Genomic DNA, 27,969 nt, shown 5'->3' with positions numbered 1-27,969 from the left:
ATATATTTTTTCCTGAGTTATTTTTTGTTCCTTGAATTTTTAGGAATAGAATTCTGTCCCTGATTCCCAGATGCAGTATCTTCTGTTTCATCTCTGAGAGTATGAATAGACATTTGGGAGGAAAATTTTTTTCACCTTGCATAGTCTCAGTTCCTCCCAAATTGCTGTTTTCTTTTAATTTTTTTTTTTGTCACTGTATTTAAGGTTAGAGGTCTTTCTGAGATTTCTGGCGATCCTTGTTTGTTTATTCAAGTTTAAGGAAAGGAGCTATGAGCTTAACTGGAGGGAGATGTGGCCAGTACATCTCATTGCCTGATGATGTCTTTAGGTGTTCTATTTTGAAATGCTTTGATTTCCCAGTGAAGGCCCTTCTGAGTCCAATATTTTAGGAACCAAGTGAGGCAGAAAGCTGGGATCTCAGCATTAAATACATTAATTTGTATTTAATCCCTGTTTTCAGTATAGTACTCTTGCCCTTAGTTGTACCCAGTTATCTCTTGGTCCAGAAAATTACTGTTTTACCCTCTTTAGATAATAACATACAGTCATGCCAAAGTAAGGAAGGTCAGCTGGAAATTTAATCTCTTTTTAAACAGACTTTCAATCAGTCATACTGTTTTGACCCCAACTTTATCCTGCTTTCAAAAGTATCTGATTTACCACTTCTGAAGTCTTTTGTGAGTTCTGCAGAGCTAATTGAGTTGCTTCTAGGAATTCCCCACTGCCATCTTAGGATTTACCTTTTTTTGGGGCTGAGAAGTCAAAAGATATCCTTAATATGAAATAAGTAATTTAAATAACACCATAATTATTACAGAAAATTGAATTTATAGTATAAAAACTCTCTCCCCTCAATCTTAAGGCCTAGATGGTTTCACTGGCAAATTCTACCAAGCATTTAAAGGAGAATTTACACCAATTCCATATAATTTCTTCCAGAAAACAGAAGAGAAGGAATACTTTCCAATTCATTTTATGAATCTAGTATGACTTTGATACCAAACCATACAAAGACTATATAAAGAAGAAAACAACAAACCAATATATCTCATGAATATAGAAGTAAAAATTATTAATACAATCCTGTCAAAAGTATTAAGAAAGATATAAAAGGAATTATAGACCATAACCAAATGGGGTTTATTAGAGGAATGTAAGGCTGTTTCAGTATTTGAAAGTCAATCAATGTAATCTAGCTAATTAATAGACTAAGGAAGAAAAAATGTATAGGATCTTATCAATCGATACAGAAAAAATATTTGACAAAGTCACCAATTCATGAAGAACTGTCAGAAAAATAGAAACAGATATCAACTTGATAAAAAATTTAAGAACCTTTAACTAATATTGTATATTATAATTGACGGTGAAAGACTGAACACTTTCCCCCTAAGGTATAGAATAAGGTAAGGGTGTCTGTCTCACCACTCTTACCATAGGAGAAGAAAAATAGAACTGTCTTTATTTGCAGATGACATTTTTGTCTACGTAGAAAATCCCAAGAAATCTACAAGGTAACTTCTAAAACTAAAAAGTGAGTCTGGCAAGGTCCTGGATACAAAATAAAAATACAGAAATCGATTGTATTTCTCTTACTAGTGATGAGCACATAGATAACAAAATTTAAAAATACAGTGCCATTAATAATCATTCAGAAAAGTTAAATGCTAAGGTGTAAATCTAACAGAACATGTATAGGACTTGTATGCCTAATACTGCAATGTGCTAATGAAAGAGGAACCCTAATAAAGTACCTAGGAATACATTTAGCCAAGGAGGTGAAAGATCTCTACAATGAAAACTGTAAAACACCGATGAAAGAAATGGAAGAAGACACAAATAAATGGAACAATATTCCACATTCATAGATTGGAAAAAATAATATTAAAATGTTGATACTACCCAAAGTGATCTACAGATTCAGTGTAATCTCTGTCAAAATCTGTCACATTCTTCACAGAAATAGAAAAAACAATCTTAAAATTTGTATGGAACCATAAAAGACCCCAAATAAATTAAGCAATCTTGATCAAAAAGAACAAATCTGGAGGCGTTATACTACCTGACTTCAAAATGTGCTACAAAGCTGTAGTAAGCAAAACACAATGGCAATGGCATAAAAACAGACAAGTTGTCCGATGGAACAGAATACAGAGCTCTGAAATAAGTCTACACATTTACAGCCAACTGATTTTTTACAAAGGTGTCAAGAACACGGGGAAAAGACAGTTGTCTCTTCAATAAATGGTGTTGGGAAAACTAGATATCCACATGAAGAAGAATGAAATTATTTCATACCATATAGAAAAATCAACTAACGCCAGGCGCAGTGGCTCATGCCTGTAATCCCAACACTTTGGGAGGCCGAGGCGGGCAGATCACGAGGTCAGGAGATCGAGACCATCCTGGCTAACATGGTGAAACCCCATCTCTACTAAAAGAATACAAAAAAATTGCCGGGCATGGTAGCGGGCGCCTGTAGTCCCAGCTACTCGGGAGGCTGAGGCAGGAGAATGGCGTGAACCCAGGAGGCTGAGCTTACTATAAGCTGAGATGCGCCACTGCACTCCAGCCTGGACGACAGAGTGAGACTCTGTCTCAAAAAAAAAAAAGAAAAAGAAAAATCAACTAAAAATAGATTAAAAATTAAAATGTAAGAAATTTAGCATCCGGAAGAAACAGAGGAGAAAAGCTCTATGACATTTGTCTGGGAAATGATTATTTTACACATGACCCCAAAAGCCAGAAAAATATGGACAAATGGGATTACATGAAACCAAAATGCTTCTGTACAACAAAGGAAACAATCAACAGAGAGAAGAGATAACCTACAGAATGGGAGAAAGTATTTGCAAGCTATGCGTCTGCCATGGGGTTAATATCCAAAATATATGACAAACTCAGTAGCAAGAAAAAAATAACCTGATTAAAAAATGGGCAAAGGACCCAAATAGACATTTCTTAAAAGATATACATAGGATGAACATGGAAGACAGTATTTAAATGATGTAAGCCAAAAGATATATGAACAAATGCTCAACATCAGTAATTATCAGGGAAATGCAACCTAAACCACAATGAGGTATCATCTCACACTTGTTCGGATGGCTATTAAAAAAACAAAAGACAACAAGTATTGGCAAGGATGCAGAGAAAAGGGAACCCTTGCACCCTGTTGGCGAGAATGTAAATTGGTACAGCTACTATGAAAAACAGTATAAGCGTTCCTCAAGATATTAAAAATAGAGATATCAGTTGGGCTTATGCCTGTAATCCCAGCACTTTGGGAGGCTGAGGCGGGTGGAGCAACTGAGGTCAGGAGTTAGAGACCAGCCTGGCCAACATGGCAAAACCCTGTCTCTACTAAAGATACAAAATTAGCCAGGCATGGTGGCACATGCCTGTAATCCCAGCTACTCAGGAGGCTGAGGCAGGAGAATCGCTTGAACCTGGGAGACAGAGGTTGCAGTGAGTCGAGATTGTGCCACTGCACACCATGCACACCAGCCTGGGCAACAGAGTGAGACTCTGTCTCAAAAAAAAAAAAAATCATATGATCCAACAGTCTCACTATTGGATATATATCCAAAGGAAATGAAATCAAGATATCAAAGAGATATCTGCACTTCCATGTTTGTTGCAGTGTTTTCACAATAGCCAAGGTATGGAAACAACTAAGTGTCTATCAGTGAATGAATGGATAAAGAAAATGGTATATATACACAATATAATACTATTCAGCCATGAAAAATGAAGGAAATCCTATTATTTGTGACAATGTGGATGAACATGGAAGACAGTATTTAAGTGACGTAAGTCAGGCACAGGAAGGCAAATACCACATAATCTCACTCATATGTAGACGCTAAAAAAGTTGATCTCGTAGAAAAAGAGAGTAGAAAGGCAGTTGCTAGGGGTTAGGATGGTTGAGGAGGGGAGTTGAGGACATGTTGGTGGAAGGATACAAAATTTCAGTTAGGTAAGAGGAATAAGTTTAACAGAACTATTGTGCAACAGTGTCATTGTAGTTAATATATTGTATTATTGAAAATTGCTGAGACCGGATGTTAAGTATTATCACCACAAAAATAACTGTGAGATAATGGATATGTTAGTTTGATTTAGTCATTCCACAGTGTATAGATACTTTAAAACATCACATATTGTACACGATAAATACATACAATTTTATCTGTTGGTGTGTTGTTGTTGTTGTTGTTGTTGTTTGAGATGAAGTCTCGCTTTGTTGCCCAGGCTGGAGTGCAGTGGTGCGATCTCTGCTCACTGCAACCTCCGCCTCCCAGGTTCAAGCAATTCTCCTTCCTCTACCTCCCGAGTAGCTGGGATTACAGGCATGCGCCACTATGCCTGGCTAATTTTTGTACTTTTAGTAGAGATGGGGTTTCACCATGTTGGAGAGGCTGGTCTTGAATTCCTGACCTCAAGTGATCTGCCTGCCTCGGCCTCCCAAAGTGCTGGGATTATGGGTATGTATCTGTTGATTTTTAAAAGATATTTTAAAAGAATAGAGTGGGAGGAATCAGCTTACTTAATATCAAGATTTACTATATGGCTGCAGTAATGAGAGCAGTGTTATTGGCAGAGGAATAAACAAATGAGATCAACGGGAGAAAATATTTGAAAATCACCTAACAAAGGACTAGTATCTCTATTAAGAACTCTCAAATATCAACAATTAAAAATCAAACATTCTAATTAGAAAATGAACAAAGGACACGAATGGATATTTTACCCAAGAGAATACATAGATGGCAAATAAGCACACAAAAATATGTTCAACACTACTGGCTATTAAGGAAATGCAAATTAAAACTGCAATAAGATATCATTACCTACCTATCAGAATAGCTTTCAAAAGGTTCACAACAAGAAATACTGGCAAGGATGCAGAGAAAGAGTGTTACTCATACATTGGTTCTGAGAATGTAAAATGATACAGCCATTCTGGAAAATAGGCAGTTTCTTTTAAAAAAATAAACATGCAACTACCATACAACTCAGCAATTGCACTCCTGGGCATTTTTCTCAGATAAATGAAGACTTAGGTTCACAATAAAACCTGTACATGAATGTTTATGCCAGTTTTACTCACAGTGGCCAAAAGGTGGAAACAATCCCAATGCCCTTTAGTGGGTGAATCATTAAACAAATGGTGTTACCTCCATACCAGGGAATGCTACACAGCCGTAAATGGAAATGAACCATTGATAAACACAACAATCTGGATGAATCTCCAGAAAATTACAATGAAGTTATAAAAATCCAATCTCTAAAGCTTACATACTGTATTTCACTTATGTAATATTCTTGAAATGACAGAAATTATAGAAATGGAGAACAGTAGTTGCTAGGTGTTAAGGAAGAGGATAGGGTGGGAGGGGAGGAGATGCAGCTATAAAAGGCAACTTGCAGGATTCTTGTGATGATAGAAATGTTCTGTACATTACCTGTATTAATATCAGTCTCCTAGTTGTATTCTTGTAGTAGAGTTTTGCAAGATGATACCTTTGAGGGATCCATGGGGTCTCTTTTTATTATTTTCCTACAAATGCATGTGATTTACAATTATTATTATTATTATTTGAGATGGAGTCTCGCTCCATTGTCCAGGCTTGAGTACAGTGGCACAATCTCGGCTCACTGCAACCTCTGCCTCCTGTATTCAAGCAATTCTCCCACCTCAGCCTCCCAAGTAGCTGGGATTACAGGTGCATGCCACCATGCCTGGCTAATTTTTTGTATTTTTAGTGGAGACTGGGTGTCACCATGTTGGCCAGGCTGGTCTCGAACTCCTGACCTCAAGTGATCCACCTGACCTCAAGTGATCCACCTGCTTTGTCCTCCCAAAGTGCTGGGATTACAGGTGTGAACCACCGTGCCCAGCCGATTTACATTTATTTTAAATAGAAGATTTAATTTAATTTTAAAAAACTAGAAATGCCAGGCAAAATAGGACACACATTTAAAACAACAACAACAACAACAACAACAACAACAACAGCAGCAACAACAACAACAACAACAACAACAACAACAGAACTAAAGTTGAACCTACAAGAAATTAAGGGAAATCCATGGGGCCAAAAAGCAAAGAGTAAACTGAATGCCAGACTAGTAAGTTCATAACTGATTCTGTGCCTGCCCTAGTGATGGAGATGGGATTTGATCATCTCAAAAACTCAGGCTGTTGAGTTTTAATTCCTTCATAATCACAGATCAAGTCTTGAGTGTATGCGAGTTCACATCATGGGAACTGCAACCCTAAGATAAAGGCAAGACCCTTGAGGTCCAGACACTTAACAGAAGGACTAGGGGGAAAATGTCCACACACCAGCATAGGGAATTTAAATATCTTAGTCTTAATTCCATATGAAAAAAGAATTCCATGTTGGAACAGTGGACCTGTTCTCTCAAAATTTGGAAGTGCATGTATATTGGCCTATACATATTATATATATTACATTGAATACATATATCCTATATGATTGTGGAAACATTTACGTGGGAAATTAATATGAAAATTGATCTTGTAGCCTGTGATATCCTTAAGGTATGGCAGCAATGAAAGATTTGAGAGTCAGGCCACCAACCGGCTGCATAGGATTCCTGTCAATAGAGCCCTGCTAATGACAAACTTGCAATCCTAAAATATGTAACACACAAGGAAATACTTGCGAGGAGTAAGCACCAGCAGGCACAGCATTGATGATATAAGAGAGAAAAGCCATACAATTATCTATATTGATGCAAAAGTAGCAGTTAATAAAATGAATACTTACTCTCAACTGAAGAATATTAGCAAACTAGGAATAAAGGTATACTCTCAATGTACAGTAGATAATCTTGATAGTAAAAATGTTACCACATTCACCTTAACATTAGGTGTGAGATAAGAATGCCCACTGTCATTGCTTGTATTCATTATTGTATTTGAGGTCCTAGTCAGTGTAGTAAGGCTAGAAAAAAAATGAAATAGAAGGATAACTCTCATTATCCAGCGACTACTAAATTGTGCAGATAGAAAAATCCAAGAGTACTTGTACATAAAATAATAAAACTAATAAAATAATTCAGTAAAGATTGCTGGAAGCAAATTAATGCATAAATGACTGTGCTCTTACACAGTACCAAAAACTAAATAGAAAGCAAAATTTCAAAAGGCAGTACTAGTAAAATATATGGTATGTTGTAATAAGTTCAATAAAAAATGTGTAAGACCTTTATGGAAGATTTAGATGCTTACCTAAATAAAAGGAGAGCTATAATATGTTCATATATAGGAAATCTCAACATCATAAACATACCAATTTTCCCATATGTTAATCTATAAGCATAATTTCAATTCTAAGTATCATATAGGAGTGCAAAGAAATGAAAATAATTTTGAAAAAGAACAAAATAGGGGACTTGCCCGGAGAATTAAAATGTTTCTTTTAACTATACTAATGGCATAGGCAGGAGTAGCAAGTGTGGCAAAATTGAGAGCCCAGAAACAGATATATGCGTATGTGGAAGTTTGGTATATATTGAAAGTGGCCCTGTAAATCAGTGCAGGAAAGAGGGATAGTCAATACATGGTGCTCAGATATGATTATCGATAGTCAGAGGAAAACATTAGAACATATCAATTCATGTAAAGAATCAATTCCAAGTGCATTAATCTCTACTTGTAAAAAACAATGTCTGGAAACATTTAGAAAGAAATATAGAAGAATATCTTTGTGATTTCTAGAGAGTGAAATATTCGCTAACTAAGATACAAAAAGTTTGAGTTACAAAGGAAAATACGGATAAATTCAAGCACAGTAAAAAATACACATCTGTATCACAAAAATATAAACCTAAAGAAAAGCCATAGAGTGGAATAAAATCTTGACAATGAATATAACCAATAAAGGACTAGTATTTGAAATATTAAGTAACTTTTACTTACCAATAAAATAGAAGCAAGAAGAGGCTAGTAGAAAAGTGGGCAAAGAATATGAACAGGAAATTCATAGAAGGTGAATCTGCATAGTAAAAAACAAATGAGAATTATAATTTCACTGACAAAAAACTGAAAAAGCATATGAAATGAGGCTGGGTGTGGTGGCTTACACCTGTAATCCCAGCACTTTGGGAGGCCACGATGCGCGGATCACTTGCGGTCAGGAGTTTGAGACCAGCAAGACGAAACCCCATTTCTAAAAATACAAAAATTAGCCTGGTGTGGTAGCACATGCCTGTAATCCCAGCTACTCGGAAGGCTGAGACACAAGAATCGCTTGAGCCCAGGAGGCGGAGGTTGCAGTGAGCCAAGATTGCACCACTGCACTCCAGCCTATGTGAGAGAGCAAAACTCCGTCTACCCCAAAAAGAAAAAAAGAATATGAAATGACATATTTCACATTCTTCATATTGGGAAAAAAAAGTTTTAAAATGTCAAATATTGACCTAGATGTATAAAAATAAGAACCTTCCTGCACTGGTAATGAGGGTGAAAATTAGTATGTCCATGTTAGAGAGCAATTTGTCAATATCTGGTAATAGTGATGCTGTAAAAACCCAGAAGAGAACAACCCCGCTCAGGTATATATCCCAGAGAAACGCGTAAATATGCCTAACATGGTGGTTTAAGATTGCTCATTGCAGAAGTGTGGGTGCAGTTTAAAATTTGAAACCAACTGCCAAATGAAGATTTGGAACAATTTTCATCAACATTTAGGAAAATTGATCAATGAAGAATAAAGAGAATTGATCAATAAATTTTGGTATATTTATAAATGGGATTCCTACAGATCTCTAAAAGTGAATGAATTAGAGTTACATCTGTTAACATGGATATTCTCAAAAACAGTTTTCAGAGAAAAAAAAACTGCAGAAGGTTTTTGGCACAATATGATTCCATGTACTCAGTTACCTCTCCTATTTCTGATGTAGTATTTGCTTAACTTTTTCATTTCTTAGGACTAATATAGCATTCTTTAGTCTATTTCTACACAAACCTTAGCCTACATTCTGAAATTTGCTTGTAGGCCTGAGAATCTCCAAATTTGCCTGCTCCCTGAGCTCATCTAATTTAAACAGGTATCTGAGGGTAGAAAACATCCTAAATCAAATGTGTATATATGTATTTGTGCATATATGTGCATAAATTGAGAGAATAATAGTTTCTGTGGTGTTTCAGAAGTAAGACAAGTGCATGTCATTGCATGTGCTCTCCCAGCTTGGTTCCTGGCATGGGGTCAGGCCTGTGGCACACCCACTTTTTCCATGTTTAAGAAACAGGGACAGGCTGGGCGTGGTGGCTCACGCCTGTAATCCCAGCACTTTGGGAGGCCGAGGCGGGCGGATCACGAGGTCAGGAGTTCAAGACCAGCCTGACCAACATGGTGAAACCCCGTCTCTACTAAAAATACAAAAATTAGCCAGGCGTGGTCAGTGCATGCCTGTAATCCCAGCTACTCAGGAGGCTGAAGCAGGGGAATCGCTTGAAACTGGGAGGCAGAGGTTGCAGGGAGCCGAGATCGCGCCATTGCACTCCAGCCTGAGTGACAGAGTGGGACTCCGTCTCAAAAAAAAAAAAACAAAAAAAAAAGGACAATAACACCACTTTTTGGCTATAATGGAATTAGATTAATTCAAAAGCATGGTAGCAGGTTCTTTAATAAGATTATTTCGAAAGCATGGTAGCAGGTTCTTTAATAATTCACTCATTCCTGCTCCCCACATTTTAGGCAGCTGTAAACCTTAATCATTCCTCACCCATTCCCATATTAAGAACTTTCACTGTCATTTTGGAAGTACTCTGAGATTTTTAAGAAGGAAACCTACTTCCCTTGGAATGCTTATCAGGTCTCTTTATCCTTGAACTGCCTTAGAGACTTATTAAGTCTTCATAAATATTGAATGCTTGTGGTCAGTTTTTCTTGGAAGAGGAATATGGAGGTGATTACATATAAAACCAAACTGAAAGCCATCCCAAAGCTTTAGAAAGCATTTCAGTGCCTTCCCTTTTTATCAGTGTACTCCTTCAAATTCATGATTTAGGGCATTCATGATTTAGGAAAATAGCAAATGTAGCTATTTTCCTCATATATTTCTTGTGGATAAAGTTATTTCAGAATTTGATTACTTTAAATAGTCAGTTCTTTTGCACTGCAAACCATATGCCAGCCAGAATGTCTCTTTCTCTTGCAGAAGTGTGTAACTTGATATTCTAGTTAAGTGCCAATCATGGGAAACACAGGTTTAAGTTAACTACTATTTTAAAAATTAATATATTTTTATTCTTCAAAACACATACTTCTCAGGCTTTATGACACCATTATTTGAGTCAATATATCATCAAATGAATATAATAAATTATAGTGCTATGAACTCCAGGGAAATTTTATTAATGTTTTTAATATATCCTCATGTGGAATCAACATATGTTTTTTATATATTCATAAATTTATGACTTCAAAACTCTTCAATACAGGGTGTTACGAATGTTGTAATGGATAGAAAATACATAATTGTGAAATGATGTTCTTGAATTTTCAAATACTCCTGATAACCATTAGCTCTTGCATATACTAATTACAATGAAATTAAAAACTTGTAAGTGATATTTCTGCAGCTTAGTTGCTTTGGCCCAAAGGAATTATTCCAGAATAAGCTGGCAGGTTCCTGCTTGGGGAATTAGGATTCCAATGTCCTTAACTTTAAAATAACTTGCATTTCATTTTATGTCTGTTTCATAAAGTAGTCATTCATTTTCATACTAAACTGTAACCAAAGCAAGCCACATCAATAGAGGCCAGTCACTGGATTTACTGTGTATTAGGTTGGACAAAGTAAAATAGAATGTTAAAAATGGTCGCCAGGTGGTTGGGTTTAAAAATAAAAACCTTGCTACTGACTTATAAAGGAAACTGAGAAGTAATCTCCCTGAATCTTTATATCCATATCCTGGTACATAGTAGGTTCACCATAAGACATTGTTGAAGGAAGAATGAGTCCAAAATGGTGCATTATGTTTTGAAAATTCGTGACTTAAAATGCTCTCTTTTTCATATCACCATGCTGCAGTTGTAGTGGGATTTGTAGGAGAGTTGTACATACTTTTTAGGTTTATATTTTCAGGCTCAACACTCAAGATGCAAATCAGTGACTCCTGGAAACTCAGCTTACAATTAGGACACAGCAGGTGGCAATGGAGTGTAGACCATTGCTCTACACATGGTCTACACTGAAGGCCTGAGACACAGCCATAAGATACCTTTGATATATTCTTTTCTTACCTTTTAGTTTTAAGTTTCTTTTTACAAGAACAGTTTTTAATATAAATAGCTAAAATTAAGCAACTACTAAAATGCATCTGAAAAATTATTTCTGAAAATGTTTAAAGAAAATGCCATTTTTATTAAGTTTCAACAATTTTTGTATTCCAGTATTGCCATCAATTCAAATTTTTTTTTTAACCTGTGACTCTCTAATTTGCTTGTTCCCTTGAAATTAGCATCAAAAGCTTTTTACAGCTGCAAGTCAGCATGGTACAAAAAGGTTTTTGGTTATCACTTCCCTAATCTGTTAGCAACTTCCCTCAACTGGGGCTTTTCCAAAATAAGAGAGTAATTTCAATTACTTCTTCACTTTTCCAATTATTTATTTTCTTCTTTTGTTCCTACATAAAAAGCAAGATGAAGTAGGACATGTAAGTGAATGACCTTTTCAATAGGCATAGCTGTTGTTTCCCAGTAGAATGGAGTCATCCCCTTGACCAAGAGAAAGACTTCTCCACACCAATACATTTTTTTCTACCAGCCTCCCAGTTTGGTGCTGCTTGAATGTTTAAAATTTGATGTACTCTTAGCAAGATTTTAATAAATTTAAGAATCAAATACCTATAACAAAATTTTAAAAACAGAAATATGCAGTGTTACAAAATATTACGACACGGCCAACCCATTGTGATAATCTGGGAAGATGTTCTGAACCACAAATCAAGAAAGCGCATCTACCTAAATACGATTTAACTACAAATTAGGTAACGCTTTTGGAGGCAGCTATAATGCTGTTCTTTTCACTCCAAAATGTCCTTCTCCCAAAGCCTTCTAAATCTAATTAGGGATTGTACCACCTCAAAAACACAAGCTGTGAGGAGACAAGGGGTACAAGTTGCAGTTGGAACAGAAAGTTTAAGGTGAAGATGGTATGAAATGGAAATGGAGGAGGGAGAGTTTGAGAAAAACTGCAAAGGAAAAAGAGTGGAAGTTAATATTAAAAATGTACTGGACACAGTAAAATGCAAAATAACCACTACAGAAAATTAAAATCAGTAGTGTGGAGGAATATCTGTAGAATATTTCTCATAAGCACAAGAAAAGGTCAATGAAATTTTATATATATATATATATATATATATATATATATATATGAGGAAATCATAGATGGACCAATGAAGAACTAATAGATGCAGAGAGAGGGAGCTCCAGCCTCAGAATTATAGGCATTTATGGCACAAGAGCAGTAATCAAAATCATAATCTGAGAATAATCAGCAGCATTGTAAATAAAGACCTTGAGTATTCCATTCAAAAAGGCTCACCATTTTCAGTAAAGACTGATGAAACACACGACTGGATACATCCTGATTATAACTTAACTTTTATATCAAATACTAACACAACAAAACAAAAGTACTATAAGCTTTCAGGCAGAAACATAAAACACACAAGCAAAGGAATAATCAGATTTCTCCTCTGCAATTCTCAATGTCAAGGGTCAATGAAGTGTGTTTACAGCTTTGAGGAAAAAGAAGTAGCATCATATCATGCAGCATTGCCTTTCCTGTATGAAATGCAAAGATTTAATCATATGCCAGCCATGCATCCAACTAATTAAATAATACTTAACCAGCCAAGAGTTAAAAACTCATACATGAAAAATTCCTATTATGAAAGGACTGGGATTTGTTTTAAAATACTTCTAAATATGTATTGTATGTATGGACAAAAATGAAAACCTAAAGATGTTTACCGAATAATTTTTATATTATATAAAAAAGAATGGACTCAGAAATCCCACTTCTAGGTATTTACCCAAGAGAAATGAAAAACTTTGTTACCATAAAACCTGCATGTGAATGTTTATAGCATTTTTTCATACTTACCCAAAACTAAAAACAAATATCTAGCTGGTGAATGAATAAACAAACAGTTGTACATATGTGCAATAGAATGCCAGCCAGCAATTAAAAAGGTGCAAACTATAGATACCTGCAACCACAAGAATGATTTTCAAGTATATTATGCTAAAAAGAGTCAGTCTCAAAAAGCTACGTATGGTGTGATTCCATTTATATAACATTTTGGAAATGGCAAATTGTAGGGACAAAACCAACCAGTGGTTGCCAGGAACTGAGGGTGGGGGAAGAGGCTGACTATACAGGGGCAACCTGAGAGCATTTTTGGGGTGATGGAACTGTTCCAAATATTGGTTGTGGTAGTGGTTACACAATTGTATGGGTTTGTCAAAACTCTTAAAATTGTATACATCCCAAATAGAATTTTAATATATGTCAGTTTTTAAGTAGGGAAAAGGAGAAGCAGCGTAATCACGAAAGGTAATATCGGCATAGAAATGTGAACATACTTAAACACTGAACCACACACTAAAAAGTGGTTAGGATGGTAAATTTTATGTTATGTGTATTTTGTCACAATTTTTAAAATTTTAAATTTAAAGCTACCAAAATAATGTTTGTATAATGGACTATGATGTAATCATTAAAATAATTTTTCCAAAGAATTATCAATGAAATGAGAAAATGCTTATAATATTAGATTAGGATGAATTAACAGTATGATTTTCAATCCTATAAATGGCAGAAACAGTGGAGGATTAAATGACAAAAGAATAAAGTTCTTGGTGATAGGATTTTGAGTGACTACCTCTATACTTCTTGGCACATTACTGGTTTCCACTTATTCCTTTTGTAATCAAGAAAAATGGAAGCATCAGAAAGCATATGCAATGAGTTTTACATTGCTGACTCTATCAATCATTTCATATAGGCTCATATTTAAATCATACTGGCAAAAAAATGACCTCCTATCCACTTTAAAATTATTTTTATTCCCATAGAAATAAATATTTTAATAACAATTGAAATAGTATCTATTGACTTTTAATTCAAAATGATTATTTAAGCCTGTGTTTAGCTTTCCTGGCTCCAAATTTGCCATTGAATTCACCAGGAAAACATAAAGGGAAAAAATATGTAACTCCATTGAAAAATTAGGAAAAGTGCCATGAAGAGATCAGATATTTTTAAGGAGTTTATGTAAAATATAGACAGACAAGCACTGGACTGAGGAAAGTACCTGTTGGATGGAATTCCAGTCTCCCAAAGGAAAACTCTGCCTGGAAAATGAGTGGCAGGGTCGCAGAGCTAGTGGCTGTAGAGGAAGATAGGTTATGTGGTGGTCATCCCTGGAAAATTCTCAAACTTACCAGTATTAGCATCCCAAAAATACTGTTCCAACATGACTTGGTAGAATCCCATTTGGTAAGATCAATGGTTGAAATAAAATAGGCCGGCTGCAGTAGCTCACGCCTGTAATCCCAGCACTTTGGGAGGCTGGGGCAGGTGGACTGCTTGAGGCCAGGAGTGTGAAACCAGCCTAGCCAACATGGTGTAACCCCGTCTCTAATAAAAATACAAAAATTAGCCAGGCACAGGGGTGTGCACCTGCAATCCTAGCTACTATGGAGGCTGAGGCTGGAGAATTGCTTGAACCTGGGAGATGGAGATTGCAGTGAGCCGAGATCAAGCCATTGCACTCCAGCCTGGGAGACAGAGTGAGACTCTGTCTCAAAAAAAAGGAAGCATTACTTCAAGCAAATTTCTAACAAAGACTGTTGTACTAATTAAAGGAAGACAGTGAGTGCCCTGCTAACTTGAGTTGCTTCAGTAAGGGAAGAGAAATGTCCTAGTGGAGACATGCTACACAAATTCTTCTACATGTAGCATTTCCCTTTTCGTTATAGAAAAGAATACACATATTCACACATGAGACACACACATATTGTACATTAATTGTAGTGGTTATATGGACCCTTGGGTAAGAATTGCATGTGAGTACTACTATTAACTAAAGAATTCATTCTTTATTTAATGTGACACTTCCACAAGACTTTTTGGCTCCCGATCCTTGAAAATTAGTTTCTTAGAATTAAACTTTGAATCTTTGGGGTAATGTGCACTAGTAAAAGTTTTACAGGGAACCAATGCCTTGTATTTGCTTTTTTTTTTTTTTTAATGCTTGCCTCTTCTATGAAATCATTATTTCTTCTTTCTTCTTTCTTTTTTCCTTTAGGAATTGTGAAGGGCAGAACATTCGATACAAGACATGCAGCAATCATGTAAGTCATAAAATAAAATTATTTTATCCAATACAATATGTGCTTGTTTTAAGTTACAATATTCCAATGTGTACTCTAAAACTAGTGGTCTCTTAATACCCTTTGTGGAAAACTTAAGTATTTCTTTAATTGACAACAGATTTTGTATATCAAATATCTTCCATTTATACTACCTTTTAAGGCCATATCACATTCATGATCTAATTTGGTAAGTATTTGATAATTTCTGAAGTCATAGAAACAATATAATATCTGCAAGCTCCTTCAAAGTTCAGAATGCTTTTATGTTCATTATCTTACCTGACCTTCACACTGTCTCTGGGCAGGTGAGGTGCGGCTATTTCTCTTTTGCGAGTGAGAGGACTGAGGCTGAGCGAGGTAAAATTATTTTTTGAGGGTCACATAGGAAGAGTAGACTTACTTGAACTGGTCTGTTGTTATTTCTACCTCAGTGTCATGGAATGCTATAGGTGACCCATCAGCAAATCACACAGAAATATACAAAACCCTACTCTTATTTTACATCAGTCAACACTAAAAATAAAAATTCAAATATCTTGCTTTAGAAATTTGAAAATAAGGCCAGGCGCATTGGCTCATGCCTGTAATCCTAGCACTTTGGGAGGCCAAGGCAGGCAGATCACTTTAGGTTAAAAGTTTGAGACCAACCTGGCCAATGTGGTGAAATCCCATCTCTACTAAAAATACAAACTTAGCTGGGCTTGGTGATGTGTGCCTGTAGTCCCAGCTACTTTAGAGGCTGAGGAAGGAGAATTGCTTGAACCCAGGAGGTGAAGGTTGCAGTGAGCCAAGATCACGCCACTGCACTCCAGCCTGGGCAACAGAGTGAGACTCTGTCTCAAAAAAAAAAAAAATAGTAATAAATTGAAAATAAAAAATAAACACCAGAAAGAATCCATTCTATTTTCCATTCAAAACATTTCCTGGTTATCAGTAAGAGGCTAACTAGAGATACTTGACACTTGCCTCCTCATACACAAAAAGACCAAAACAACAAATAAACAACTACAATTAGACTAGAGTGTCTGAGGGAGAGCACTGGAGTATAGCAAGGGAATAGCAGAATGCCTGTGGCACACAGTAACTCAAGATGGCAGCATAGGGAGGAGGGCGAAGTACTCTGCCTCTACTACTCCATCTCCCCTGTAAGGTAAGCAGGGAGCCCCCAGTAGCCCCTCTTACCACTGCAGACACATGTAGTCCTTGCTACAGGAGAACGCGGCAGTCCTCACAGGCCCTGAGCCCAGTTTGGGGGAGCTGCCTGAAGTTCCCACAGCTGCATTGCTTCACAGTAGGAGCTCAGATTGTGCACTGCCCACCTCCCATGACCCAGGCTGTTATGGCACAGTGCCACCTTGAAACTGGAGCCACTGCTAGAGTGTGCTGTACTCTAGGGGACAGTAACCACTGATCTTTCCATCCCTGAGGCTCAACTATCATTCTTACATGCTCACACAGATGACTGCAGCACCACAACCCTAGCTATTTAGAACCTAGGCCCAGTGAAATGGTGGTGACTCTTGCATGCAAGTCCACATGGCACCCTTCCCTGCAAGGAACAGGTCCTGCACAGTTGTGCATGTACCTCCAGCTTGAGAACCAGCCTGGTGGCCCTTTCTCTGGCAAAGGTGCACCACTACTGCCCTAAACTCCTGCAGCCTAGGCTGTTGAGGCACTCACAGATATTACTACATGGATTACAGCTGATGAAACTGTGTGGAGACCCGACTACTGTGTCCACCCAGAACCAATGTGAATTCACACTACTCAACTGACACCCTAGGACACATCTTTAGGGAAAAGTCTTTCCTTATAAAAGCTACTCTGTAAAATTGGAAGCAAAAACGAATTCAGCAGATGCCCAGATATCAAAGTAGATACACAAGGCTGGGTGTGGTGGCTCATGTCTGTAATCCCAGCACTTTGGGAGGCTGGGGCGGGCAGGTAACTTGAAGTCAGGAGTTTAAGACAAGCCTGGCCAACATGGTGAAACCCTGTCTCTACAAAAAATACAAAAATCAGCCAGGTGTGGTGGCACTCACCTGTAATCCCAGCTACTTGGGAGGTGAGGCAGGAGAATTGCTTGAACCTGAGAGGTGGAGGTTGCAGTGAGCTGAGATCACGCCACTGCACTCCAGCCTGGGTGACAGAACCAGATTCCATCTCAAACAAACAAGCAAAAAACAAAACAAAGTAGATACACAAGAAACTTTAGAAAGCAAAGAAACATGACACCTTCAAAGGAATGTAATTATTCAGTAACAAACTCCAAAGAAAAGGAAACTTACAAAATGCCAGAAAAAGAATTCAAAGTAGTGATCTTAGGGAAACTTGTGAGATACAGAAGAATACAGATAAAAAATTTAATGAAATCATTTGAATTTACAATAGCTATATTTACAATAGCTACAAAAAAGTAAGATATTCAGGAATAAATTTAACCAAGAAGGTAAAAGATCTTTACATTAAAAATTATAAAGCATTAATGGCCGGGCATGGTGGCTCACGCCTGTAATCCCAGCACTTTGGGAGGCTGAGGCAGGTGGATCACAAGGTCAGGAATTCAAAAACTAGCCTGGCCAACATAGTGAAACCCCATCTCTACTAAAAATACAAAAAATTAGCTGGGTGTGGTGGTGGGCAATTGTAATCCCAGCTACTTGGGAGGCTGAGGCAGGAGAATCACTCGAACCCGGGTGGTGGGAGTTGCAATGAGCTGAGATTGTGCCATTGCACTCCAGCCTGGGTGACAGTGCGAGACTGTCTCAATAAATAAATAAATAAATAAATAAATAAACAAATAAATACAGTAATGAAATAAAGAGGGTGCAAAAAGAGGTGTTCATGGATTGGAAAAATTCATATTGTTAAAATGTCCTTACTATCCAAAGTGATATACAGATTTAATACAATCCCTGTTAAAATCCAGTGACATTCTTAACAGAAAAAAAGAAATCCTAAAACTTGTATAGAATCACAAAAAGACTCTGAACACCCAAAGCAATCTTGATTAAAAACAAACAAACACACAAAAAACAAAACTGGAGGCATCACACTACCTGACTTCAAAATATATGACAAAGTGACAGTAACTAAAACAGCATGACATTGGTGTAAAAATACACATAAATCAATGGCACAGATTAGAGAGTCCAGAAATAAGTCCACATACCTACAGCCAACTGATTTTCACAAGGGTGCCAAGAATACACACTGGGGAAAGGACAGTGTCTTCAATAAATTGTGCTGGGAAAATTGGATATCTATATGCAGAAGAATAAAATTGGACCCCTATCTCTCACCGTGTACAAAATCCAACTAAAAATGAAGTAAAGACTTAAATGTAAGACTTGAAAATAAGAAACTGATAGAAGAAAACAGAGAAAATACTTCATGACGTTGGACTGGGTAAGGATTTTTAAAATATGACCTCAAAAGCACAGACAATAAAAGCAAAAATAGACAAATGGGATTATATTAAACTACAAAGCTTACGTACATCGAAGGAAACAAGAGTAAAGAGATAACCTATAGAATGGGAGAAAATATTTGCAAACTAGACAGCTGGACACGGAAATAATATTTGGAATATATAAGGAATTCAAACAACTCAATAGCAAAGAAACCCAAAAACAAATAATTTGATTTAAAAGTGGGCAAAAGGCCTTAATGGACATTTCTCAATAGAAAACATAAATACCAACCCAGATGTATGAAAAAATGCTTAACATCACTAATCATCAGAGAAATACAAATCAAAACCACTATATCACCTCATTCCACTTAAAATGATTATTATCACAAAGACAAAAGACACAAGTGTTTCTGAGGATGTGGAGAAAAGGGAACCCTTATACGCTATTAGTGGGAATGTAAATTAGTTCAGCGTTTGTGGAAAATAGTATGGAGTTCCTCAAAATTTAAAAAATAGAACTACCATATGATCCAGCAATCCCATTACTGATTATATATTCAGAGGAAATGAAATCAGTATATCATAGAGACATCCTCACTCACATGTTTATTGTAGCACTATTCACAATAGCCAAGGTATGGAATCAACTTAAATGTCCAACAGTGAATGAATGGATAAAGAAAATGTGGTATATATACACAATGAAATACTATGCAGCCGTAAAAAGAAGGAAATGCTGTCATTTGTGACATGGATGAATCTAGAGGATATTATGTTAAGTGAAATAATCCAGGCACAGAAAGACAAATACTGCATAATCTCATTCATACGTGGAATCCAAAAAAAAAAAAAAAACTTGATATCTTAAAAGTAGGCAATAAACCAGTGGTTACCAGATACTGGGGAGGACAGGGGGCAGGTAGAGATTGGGAGAGATTAGTCAAGAAAGTTACAACTAGGAAGGAAGGATGATTTTTGGTGTCCTATTGCACAGTGGAGTAACTACAGTAAACAGCAAGACATTGTATATCTCAATTTAGCCAGAAGAGAGGATCTCGAATGTTCCCACCACAAAGAAATGATAAATTTTTGAGGTGGTGAACATGATAATGACCCTAATTTGTTCATTATATAATGTATACATGTATTGAAACATCACGTTGTACCCCATAAATATGTGCAATTTGTGGAGTCCTAAGGAGTTGAAAGAAAACTGAAAAATGGGCTTAGCTGGCAGAAACAGAAATAGGGGGTAGAGAGGAACAAATGTTCTGAGAAATAGGGTCAACTGCAAATGGCTCACTAGCACCCAAGCATCCTGTTACAAGCATCCAAATCACAGCCCACCTGCACCAAGCATCCTGTCTGCAAACATTCAGCCCAAGTAGCACAACCTAAAAAACTCCCTTGCAGTCCCTGCCTCTTTGCAGACAGCAGACAGCCTTCCCTCTGCTGTACTGCCCATTGCTCACTGGCAGTGTATCTCCCCTTTTCTTTAAATAGATCTGCCTTTCCAGACTCGTTACTGTCTTGGTAAATTCCTTTACTGACTATGTGTTGGCCCCAGGCAATCACTAACCATGACATTTTATGTGTTTATTAAAAGTTTTAAAAACATTTCCCTCATTGGTGGTATAGACCCAAATCAAAATGACAGGAATTAAAAGGAAATTCTGAAAATCTGGAGATCTCATTTCAAATGAGATTGATTTATTTTTATCCACTTTTCTCAATTGGCTGTAACTAATTTATTTTAAAAGATCAATTACTGGAGCTTTGTCTGTCTTTCTCCCTTCTGTGTCCCAAGCCAGTGTGAGACATCAGTCCTGGGTAAGGGTTTCTAATCTATGGATCAAGTTTTTTCTTGGTGGGTAGGCCCTCAAGTTCTATGGGAGTAGAAAGCTGGCAGTCTTTAGCAACACCTTTTGACTGAGAGCTCAAGCCATATTTGCAGTCCATTTCTATCAACGATGAAGCTGACATTTCTATCTGTATCTCTCCATTGGTTCCAAACTTGAATGGGAAAAAATGGGTGCCTATTTACTGGGGTACTCAAACTCAAATATCACTTAGCCAGAAGTAACCAGATTTTTATCAACCGAGTCCTCAGAGGGATTTTGGAGCACGATGCAAATGCTTCACATCTCTGGTGATTTGAATTGAATCACACTTGATGTTGAGCGACACACCTGCTTGTGAATGCTGAATTAACATTCATTCATTGTGAATGCTGTAAGTCCAGATGGGGCATGTAGGAGAGAGAGAGAGAGAGACTGAACACAAAGGCAAGTATGTCAGTGCCAACATAGTCTAGCCTTCCTTTTAAACAAGCATGTGGGTGCATTAGCAACCTCAGAGTTCTACCACCTTTTCCATGGGTGCATTAGTTGTTTTTATTGTTGTGGTAACATATTACTATAAATATAGTGGCTTAAAACAAGACAAATGTATTATCTTACGGTTCTGAAGGCCCGAAGTCTGACACAGGTCCTACTGGGCTAAAACTAGCATATAGGCAGGGCTACATCATTCTGGAGGCCTAGGGAAAAATTAATTTCCTTTTTTCCCAGCTTCTAGAGGCCACCCATATTCCTTGGCTTGTGATTCCTTCTTCAGTCTTCAAAGCCAGCAACGCTGCATCTGTTTGAACATTTTTCTTTTTCTTTTATTTTTCTTTTGAGACTGAGTCTCACTCTATCACCCAGGCTGGGGTGCAGTGGCACGATCTCAGCTCGCTGAAACCTCTGCCTCCCGGGTTCAAGCGATTCTCCTGCCTCAGCCTCCTGAGCAGCTGGGATTACAGATGCTAACCAGAATGCCCAGCTAATTTTTGTATTTTTAGTAGAAACAGAGTTTCACCATATTGGCCAGGCTGGTCTTGAACTCCTGACCTCAAGTGATCTGCCCACTTCAGCCTCCCAAAGTGCTGGGATTACAGGCATGAGCCACCGCACCCGGCCTGAACATTTTTCTGTAGTCATATCTTCCTGTGACCACAGCTGGGCATTGTTCTCCCACCTGGATAATCCTAGATAATTTCTCCGTCTCGAGGTCTCTAACTTTAGTTATATGTGCAAAGATCCTTTTGCCATGTAAGGTAACATGGTCGCAGATTCCAGGGGTTAGGTCATGGACATCTTGTGGGCCAAGGTGGTGCATTATTTTGCCCAACACAATGGGATAGCTAAAGTTTTCTTTGGTCTGACAATTTCCTTGTAGTCATTCAGAAACAAATTTCAAAACAGTATGATTTCCAGCAATAATTTGTGAAACTATTTAAAACAATTCATTTTAAACCCCAGATCAAGGTGTTACATTTTGGGATCTCATTCTAGAGTTTCTCTGTGTATGTATCACTCTGCTCTAGCTAATTCCAAAAAGGAACCTATTATCAACGCAAGTGTTAGAGTATTATGCCACATAATACAGACATAAAATGTAATCTGCTAAAATTATGCACATGAGGTGCAATGGTTAGGACTTTGGTATACTCGAGTGAAGATGTGATGCCCCTGAAGCTCTCTGGGCCTTGGGGGTTACCTGTGGTCTCTAATTTATGGTCCCTCTGGGAGAATGCGGCAGAAATGTTTCTAGGTTGGTAAGAAATAGATGCTTGGGGTAGAGTATGAAGGAGGTGGAGAAGCAAATGCTGCCCTTTTTAGTTCTCAGAGTTGGAATCCTTAGAGAGTCCTAAGAGAGGTTTCATAAGAATATAGCATCAGTTGCTATGCTTGTCATTGCAAACTCAGAATTTCCAACAAAATTCCTTATTTGTAAAATAAGGGAAGGTTGTGGCAGTGGAAGTGTCCAGAGCATCCCTTTGTCTCCACGTGCCACAGTATCTGCAGCTGTGCACGCCCAAGCTGTGTTGCAAACCAGAGGTGCATAAATGCAGCCCCAGCTTCAGTGTTGATAATCTGTAAGAGTCCATTCCTGCACAGGAGAGATTATGCAAGTATATTCCTGAATATACTATAGAAACATTGCAAACATGTTGAGTGCCATAAGTGGATGTAACCACAATGAACTTGGAGTATGAATATGGTTGTATCTTTTTTTCCATGTAATTACTTGAACTGCTTCCTGCTTTATTAATTGGGGGCTCAAAATATCCACCTCACCATAGCAGGAGTGGGGACCAGTCTGCAACCCACCCCACCTCAAGTGGGAGAGGACCAAGTTCTGATGAGCATCCCCCTGCTGTTACTTCTCACTGCCTTCCCACTGCCATTCAATGCCTTACTGAAGACTGGCCACACTAGTTCAGTGGTTAGTGGAGTTCATTTTACCTGGAAATGGGGATGGTCATTCACTCTTTTGAAGGAAGTTGCCTTTAGTGATTCTAAGATGAGGAGTTCTTTTGAGGGAGACTTGCCCCCTGATTCAAACATGCCTACACCTATACTTCCAGGACCGTAAAAGCCCTGTATTAAGGGACGGCAGGGTCTTTTCAGTCCCATCCAAGAGATGTCATCATCAATGGCCAAAGTCAGTCTCTATCAGAGTAGTCTGCTGTATGGAGAAGGAGGTGTTTCTGTTAGTGAGCCTTGGAGATCTAACACTGGATCATATTCCAGAGATTGCTAAAAGTTCTGTTTCTCCATGGGAATGCCTGAAGGCTCAGGCTGTCAGCCTTAAGACCATGGGTTGTTGTCTATACGTGTTGACTTCCTCACACTTAACTGAAATAGTAATAATAATAGTAGCTCATACTTATTAAGTACTTCCTGAATGCTAGGCATTATTCTAAGTGCCATTTCGTGAATAAATTAATGTAATCCTCACACTAACCCTGAGAAGTACGTGCTATTTTTATTTCCACATTTATAGAGGAGATTTAAGTAACCTGCCCAAGGGCACAGAACCGAATTTAACCTCAGACAGTCAGGTTTCGGTGAGTGCACTGCTAACCACTCTACTACACTGTACAAGAGTATGGAAAGGCTGTAACCTTTGTCAGATAATAAAATGATGCTGCAGACAGCAGTAGCTAAAGCATGGTAGCTTTTAGCAACATGTGAGCACAAGAATTGCTGTGGTATTGGAGACACATTATACTTCCAGTTACCATTGTAGAAAATCTAACTGTGGAACAGTAGGTCAGACCTTCTAAATAATCTTAGTTGGCAAGGGCCAGAGATCAGGGAAGAGCAGGGAATTAACTGAAAGAGACACAACTGAAGGGAGTCAGAGAAAGGAAATCCTCCATGGCTATTGGTTTTCCACTACTCCAGCAGCCTGGGGTGGATCCCTAGCATAGGGGAGGATCCGACTTAACGAGGACAGACTCTGACATTTGCATTTCAGAATTCTACCCACCTCAGCAGAAGACACTAAAGAAAAAAAATTCAAGCACTCAAGAAAAGATCAAATGTTCTTTTGTTATGATGTCTAGTTGTAACAGGGACATGCATTCACAGCACATAGATGAAGATGAAGAAATTCCACTCCTGGTGTGCAGGAGATCATGCCTCAAATGGCAGGAGCAGAAGACATATCCAGGCCATGAGGACCACACCACCCTCCCTGAGAATTCAGACTTTGGTTCATTGGCTCTCCTCGGGTTCACTCTGTCGGGGGAGATGGGGATTTGGGCTTTGGGCCTTAAAGATTATGGAACAGAACATGGCTGAGTACAGTGCCATGGCTCCTGGGTGACTGCTGTCTTCAGACACAACCCGCTGATCAGCACTTAGCATATATCCTTATAGCCAGAGACTGGCCCCTGAGCCCTAGATAAAGAATTATCCTTATCAGGGGTATTTTGGAGCAAATGGAGAATTCCTAAGAGAAGTCATGCATGTCAGCAGGGAGGTCTAATACCTGAATTCATTGATGAGTCATGTTTTTATACCAGGGTTTATAGGATTAAAGGCAATGCTGGAAGAGGCAAAGGGAAAATAATTTTAAGATAAGTGTATCATAATTTGGTAAGGATGTTTTTGTAGCATGAACACATTTTTATATGAGCACAGAGGGAGGCCTGGTGTACTTGCAGAGGGGGCTCCCAGGGCTCCTTCTTGACTTTACAGAAGGGACATTTGATGTGACCATTGCGGGATCCCTCATACCATGGATCCTATGAATGGCTAGAATCTGACAATTTTCCATTCAGTATTTCTCTTGAAGGTGTTCTTTTCTTTTCCTTGTCATTACTCCTACTCTGGGCAAGAGTCACCCCCTCTCATGTCTGTCTCCAGACCTCCAGGCCATCTTGTGATTATACTGTTCCTTAAATGCCATCTTTTATATTTTAGTCCCCTCCGTGGATCCTTATTGCTTTTAAATCTCCTCACTTGCATTCAAGGACCTTCTTATCTTCAGGTAAGATTTATCTCTTATTTAAACTCCCAACTTTCACCCTTTCTGGACAAGGCTGCACACTGCTCCTTATGGATAACGAATTTATTTCTGCTGTTTCTCTTTTGTTACGTCGTTTCCCGAATCTTGTCCTGTTTACATCACACCATCCTTTAAATCCATCTGAGATTTCACTTTTCCGCAATTCCTTATTTGCCAACTCTAGCTTACAGTGGCCACCAACAATTTATTTTTATGCTAGAAATGTTGTCATTTGTTATATGAAAGAATGACAAAATTTAGCTCATAGTACAACTTGGATATGAAGTTAAAATAAAATTTTAAAATTTGCTTGTAGCAACAATATTATTTCTCCTGAGTCCCTACTTGCTGGTTATTGGGAGAGGGGATTGGCAGGGGGATTGCCTAAATGTCTGATCTACATGAAAGCTTGGTCCAGTCCTATTATATAAATAATCTCAGGTAATGGCCTGTCTCTCTTGCATAAAAATACTCAGTTTATTAGATAATCTTTCATTCCTGGCTTCTATACATAAGTTGCCCCCAGGTTTTACATATCCCCATGGTTTTAGGAGGGGAAGGAGACCTTGTTTTCAAGATGGTTTGGGAAATGGGTGCCTTTTGTCATTTGTTGGCTGTGGCAGCCGCCTCCTCTTCCTTTCTCTTCCCTTCTCCTCCTCTCCATCCTCCTCTCTTCCGCCTATCCTTCTCCTCTTCTTTCTTCTTTTCTGAGCTTCCCAGACTGGCTACTGGCACTGACTGACACTTCCTTTTTGTTACTTCTATCAGGTTAGAGTCAAGTCTTGCTGATATGGAATCTATTCTTGTTAACTTCATCTAATCAATTGTACAATTTAATTCTTGGATAACAATTCTATGTCCTTCATTGCATTCCTACTTAAAGTCTACAAATACCAGTGATAACACTTGTTCAGTGTGTTTCATGTGTATAGAAGCTACATCTCCAATAAGATAACAAGCTCATTGAATGACAGTGGTGGATTATATTTTTTGTGTGTGTTCTCCCTAGCACGTGACCTAGGGCAAAGCCCATCAAGTATATTTCATAAATAAGTGTTGTCTTCAACTTAACTGATAAGAAAAAAATGTTTCGCAGGGAAAGGAAAGCAGAAGAATGTTTGGCATTTTGCTCCCTAAATGTCAAATAGACTGTTTAAGACACAAGAATCCCTAGCTTGTCTTGAGCTGGGACATGGGACCTAGCTGAGCCAGATTAGGCAAGCTTAGTGTTGACACTGGAAGAATGTGAAGTGAATGAAAGCATTTAATGTAAGCAGTCAGTGTCCCCCACATTTCCTAGAAAGCAGTATTCTATAATAGAGTGCTTGTTACTTTGAGAATCAGTCTTGGCTTTGTCATATCCTAGTGTGTGTCTTTGGACTAGTGGCTAAAAACTTTCTACGTCACAGTTTTCTCCATTTATAGAGTGAGGGTAATAATCCTGACCTACCTAGTTCAAAGGGTGGTGGTAAAAAGAGAATGTCAGTGATTACCCCTGGGAAACTAAAAAGCATGATCCGGATATCAGGCTGCCTTAATCAGATAGCATCATATGCTAAGAACAGAAGTCCACTTAGATTAGCTCAGGACAAAGGGGATTCACTGGATGGATATGTGGGTTTTTAAGAGAATTTAAGCATAAGCAGGCCTTGAGGGCCTGGAGCCAGAAATCAGAAAATGAGGAACACAGGTTACTTATTCCTATTTAAATGCATAGTTTACTATCTTTCCTCCTCCTTTCTTACCGAATTCATTCTTCTTTGCTGTGGGAACTGGCTTGCTTTGCTTCAACATGAATCTTATAAAAGAAATGGCCAGTCCAACCCCAGATTGATATGAGTTCTTAGCTCTCTTAGCTCCAGCTCTTTTGGTGCAATTCCAAATTTCTGGGAAAGATTGACCTGGTGTGGACCAGATGTTTGCCTCTGGATAGTCAGCTGTGGCCAAGGAGGCTGGTCACATGTACAAATCTGGCCACCCTGAGGCTGACATCCTAAGGTGTCTTCCGCTAATTAACTCTTGTTAATTTTGTGAAACTTCATTGGTTTATGGAATTTAAGGGAGTAGAGAGTTAGGTAGCCAGCACATTCAGTCCCTAGAGAATGCTTGCCATTGAGCCTAATGCAAAGAAGTTGCTTGCATCCTGCTCTCTTAGACACGTTCCTTTGGTTGGTTTCAAAGAGTGAGATATAGAGAAAACTCGCTGTGGCTGGAGGAAGAGGAGGTGATGTAATTTTGTAACTGATGATCCTTCCTATGGCCAGATGGAGGATACAGTCCTCATTTCAACAGAGAAAAGTCATCTGGCCTGGCACGTGGTTCATGCCTGTAATCCCAGCACTTTGGGAGGCCAAGGCAGGCAGATTGCCTGAGCCCAGGAGTTTGAGACCAGCATGGGCAACATGGCAAAACTGTCTCTACAAAAAATTAGCTGGATGTAGTGGTGCGTGCCTGTAGCCCCAGCTACCTGGGAGGCCGAGGTGGGAGGAAAACCTGAGCTCTGGAGGTCGAGGTTGCAGTGAGCCATGATCATGCCACTGCGCTCCATCCTGGGTGACAGAGTAAGACCCTGACTAAAGAAAAAGTCATCCAGTTTTAGTCTTCTTCAGTCTGACTTGCTTCTATGAGTGTAACCTGGTTTAATTTTGCTAAGACAACAAAAATGTGGATGCAATATAGGATTTTGGAATGTTTCACAGCAAAATAATACAACTAATCTCAGAAGAATGTTTGTTAATTATATTCTATTTATTCCCTATCTACTTCCAAAAAGGATTT

The 27,969-nt window shown here is 38.2% G+C and overlaps 1 protein-coding gene across 5 annotated transcripts in view; it reads left to right on the top strand.

Moving 5' to 3' along the window:
* Positions 1–27,969, top strand: part of ADAMTSL3 (ADAMTS like 3) — a 390,466-nt gene that overhangs the window by 133,667 nt on the left and 228,830 nt on the right. For all 5 annotated transcript variants that reach the window (XM_024349337.3, XM_024349336.3, XM_024349334.3 and 2 more), the window contains exon 5: positions 15,368–15,413. In XM_024349337.3, coding sequence (XP_024205105.2) covers positions 15,368–15,413 — 46 coding nt within the window. The remainder of the gene's footprint in view (positions 1–15,367; positions 15,414–27,969) is intronic.

This window comes from Pan troglodytes, chromosome 16 (genome assembly GCF_028858775.2).
Source record: "Pan troglodytes isolate AG18354 chromosome 16, NHGRI_mPanTro3-v2.0_pri, whole genome shotgun sequence".
Taxonomy (NCBI): Eukaryota; Metazoa; Chordata; class Mammalia; order Primates; family Hominidae; genus Pan; species Pan troglodytes.
Note: the sequence above shows the minus strand (reverse complement) of the source record. Positions and strands in the feature narration are given on the sequence as shown.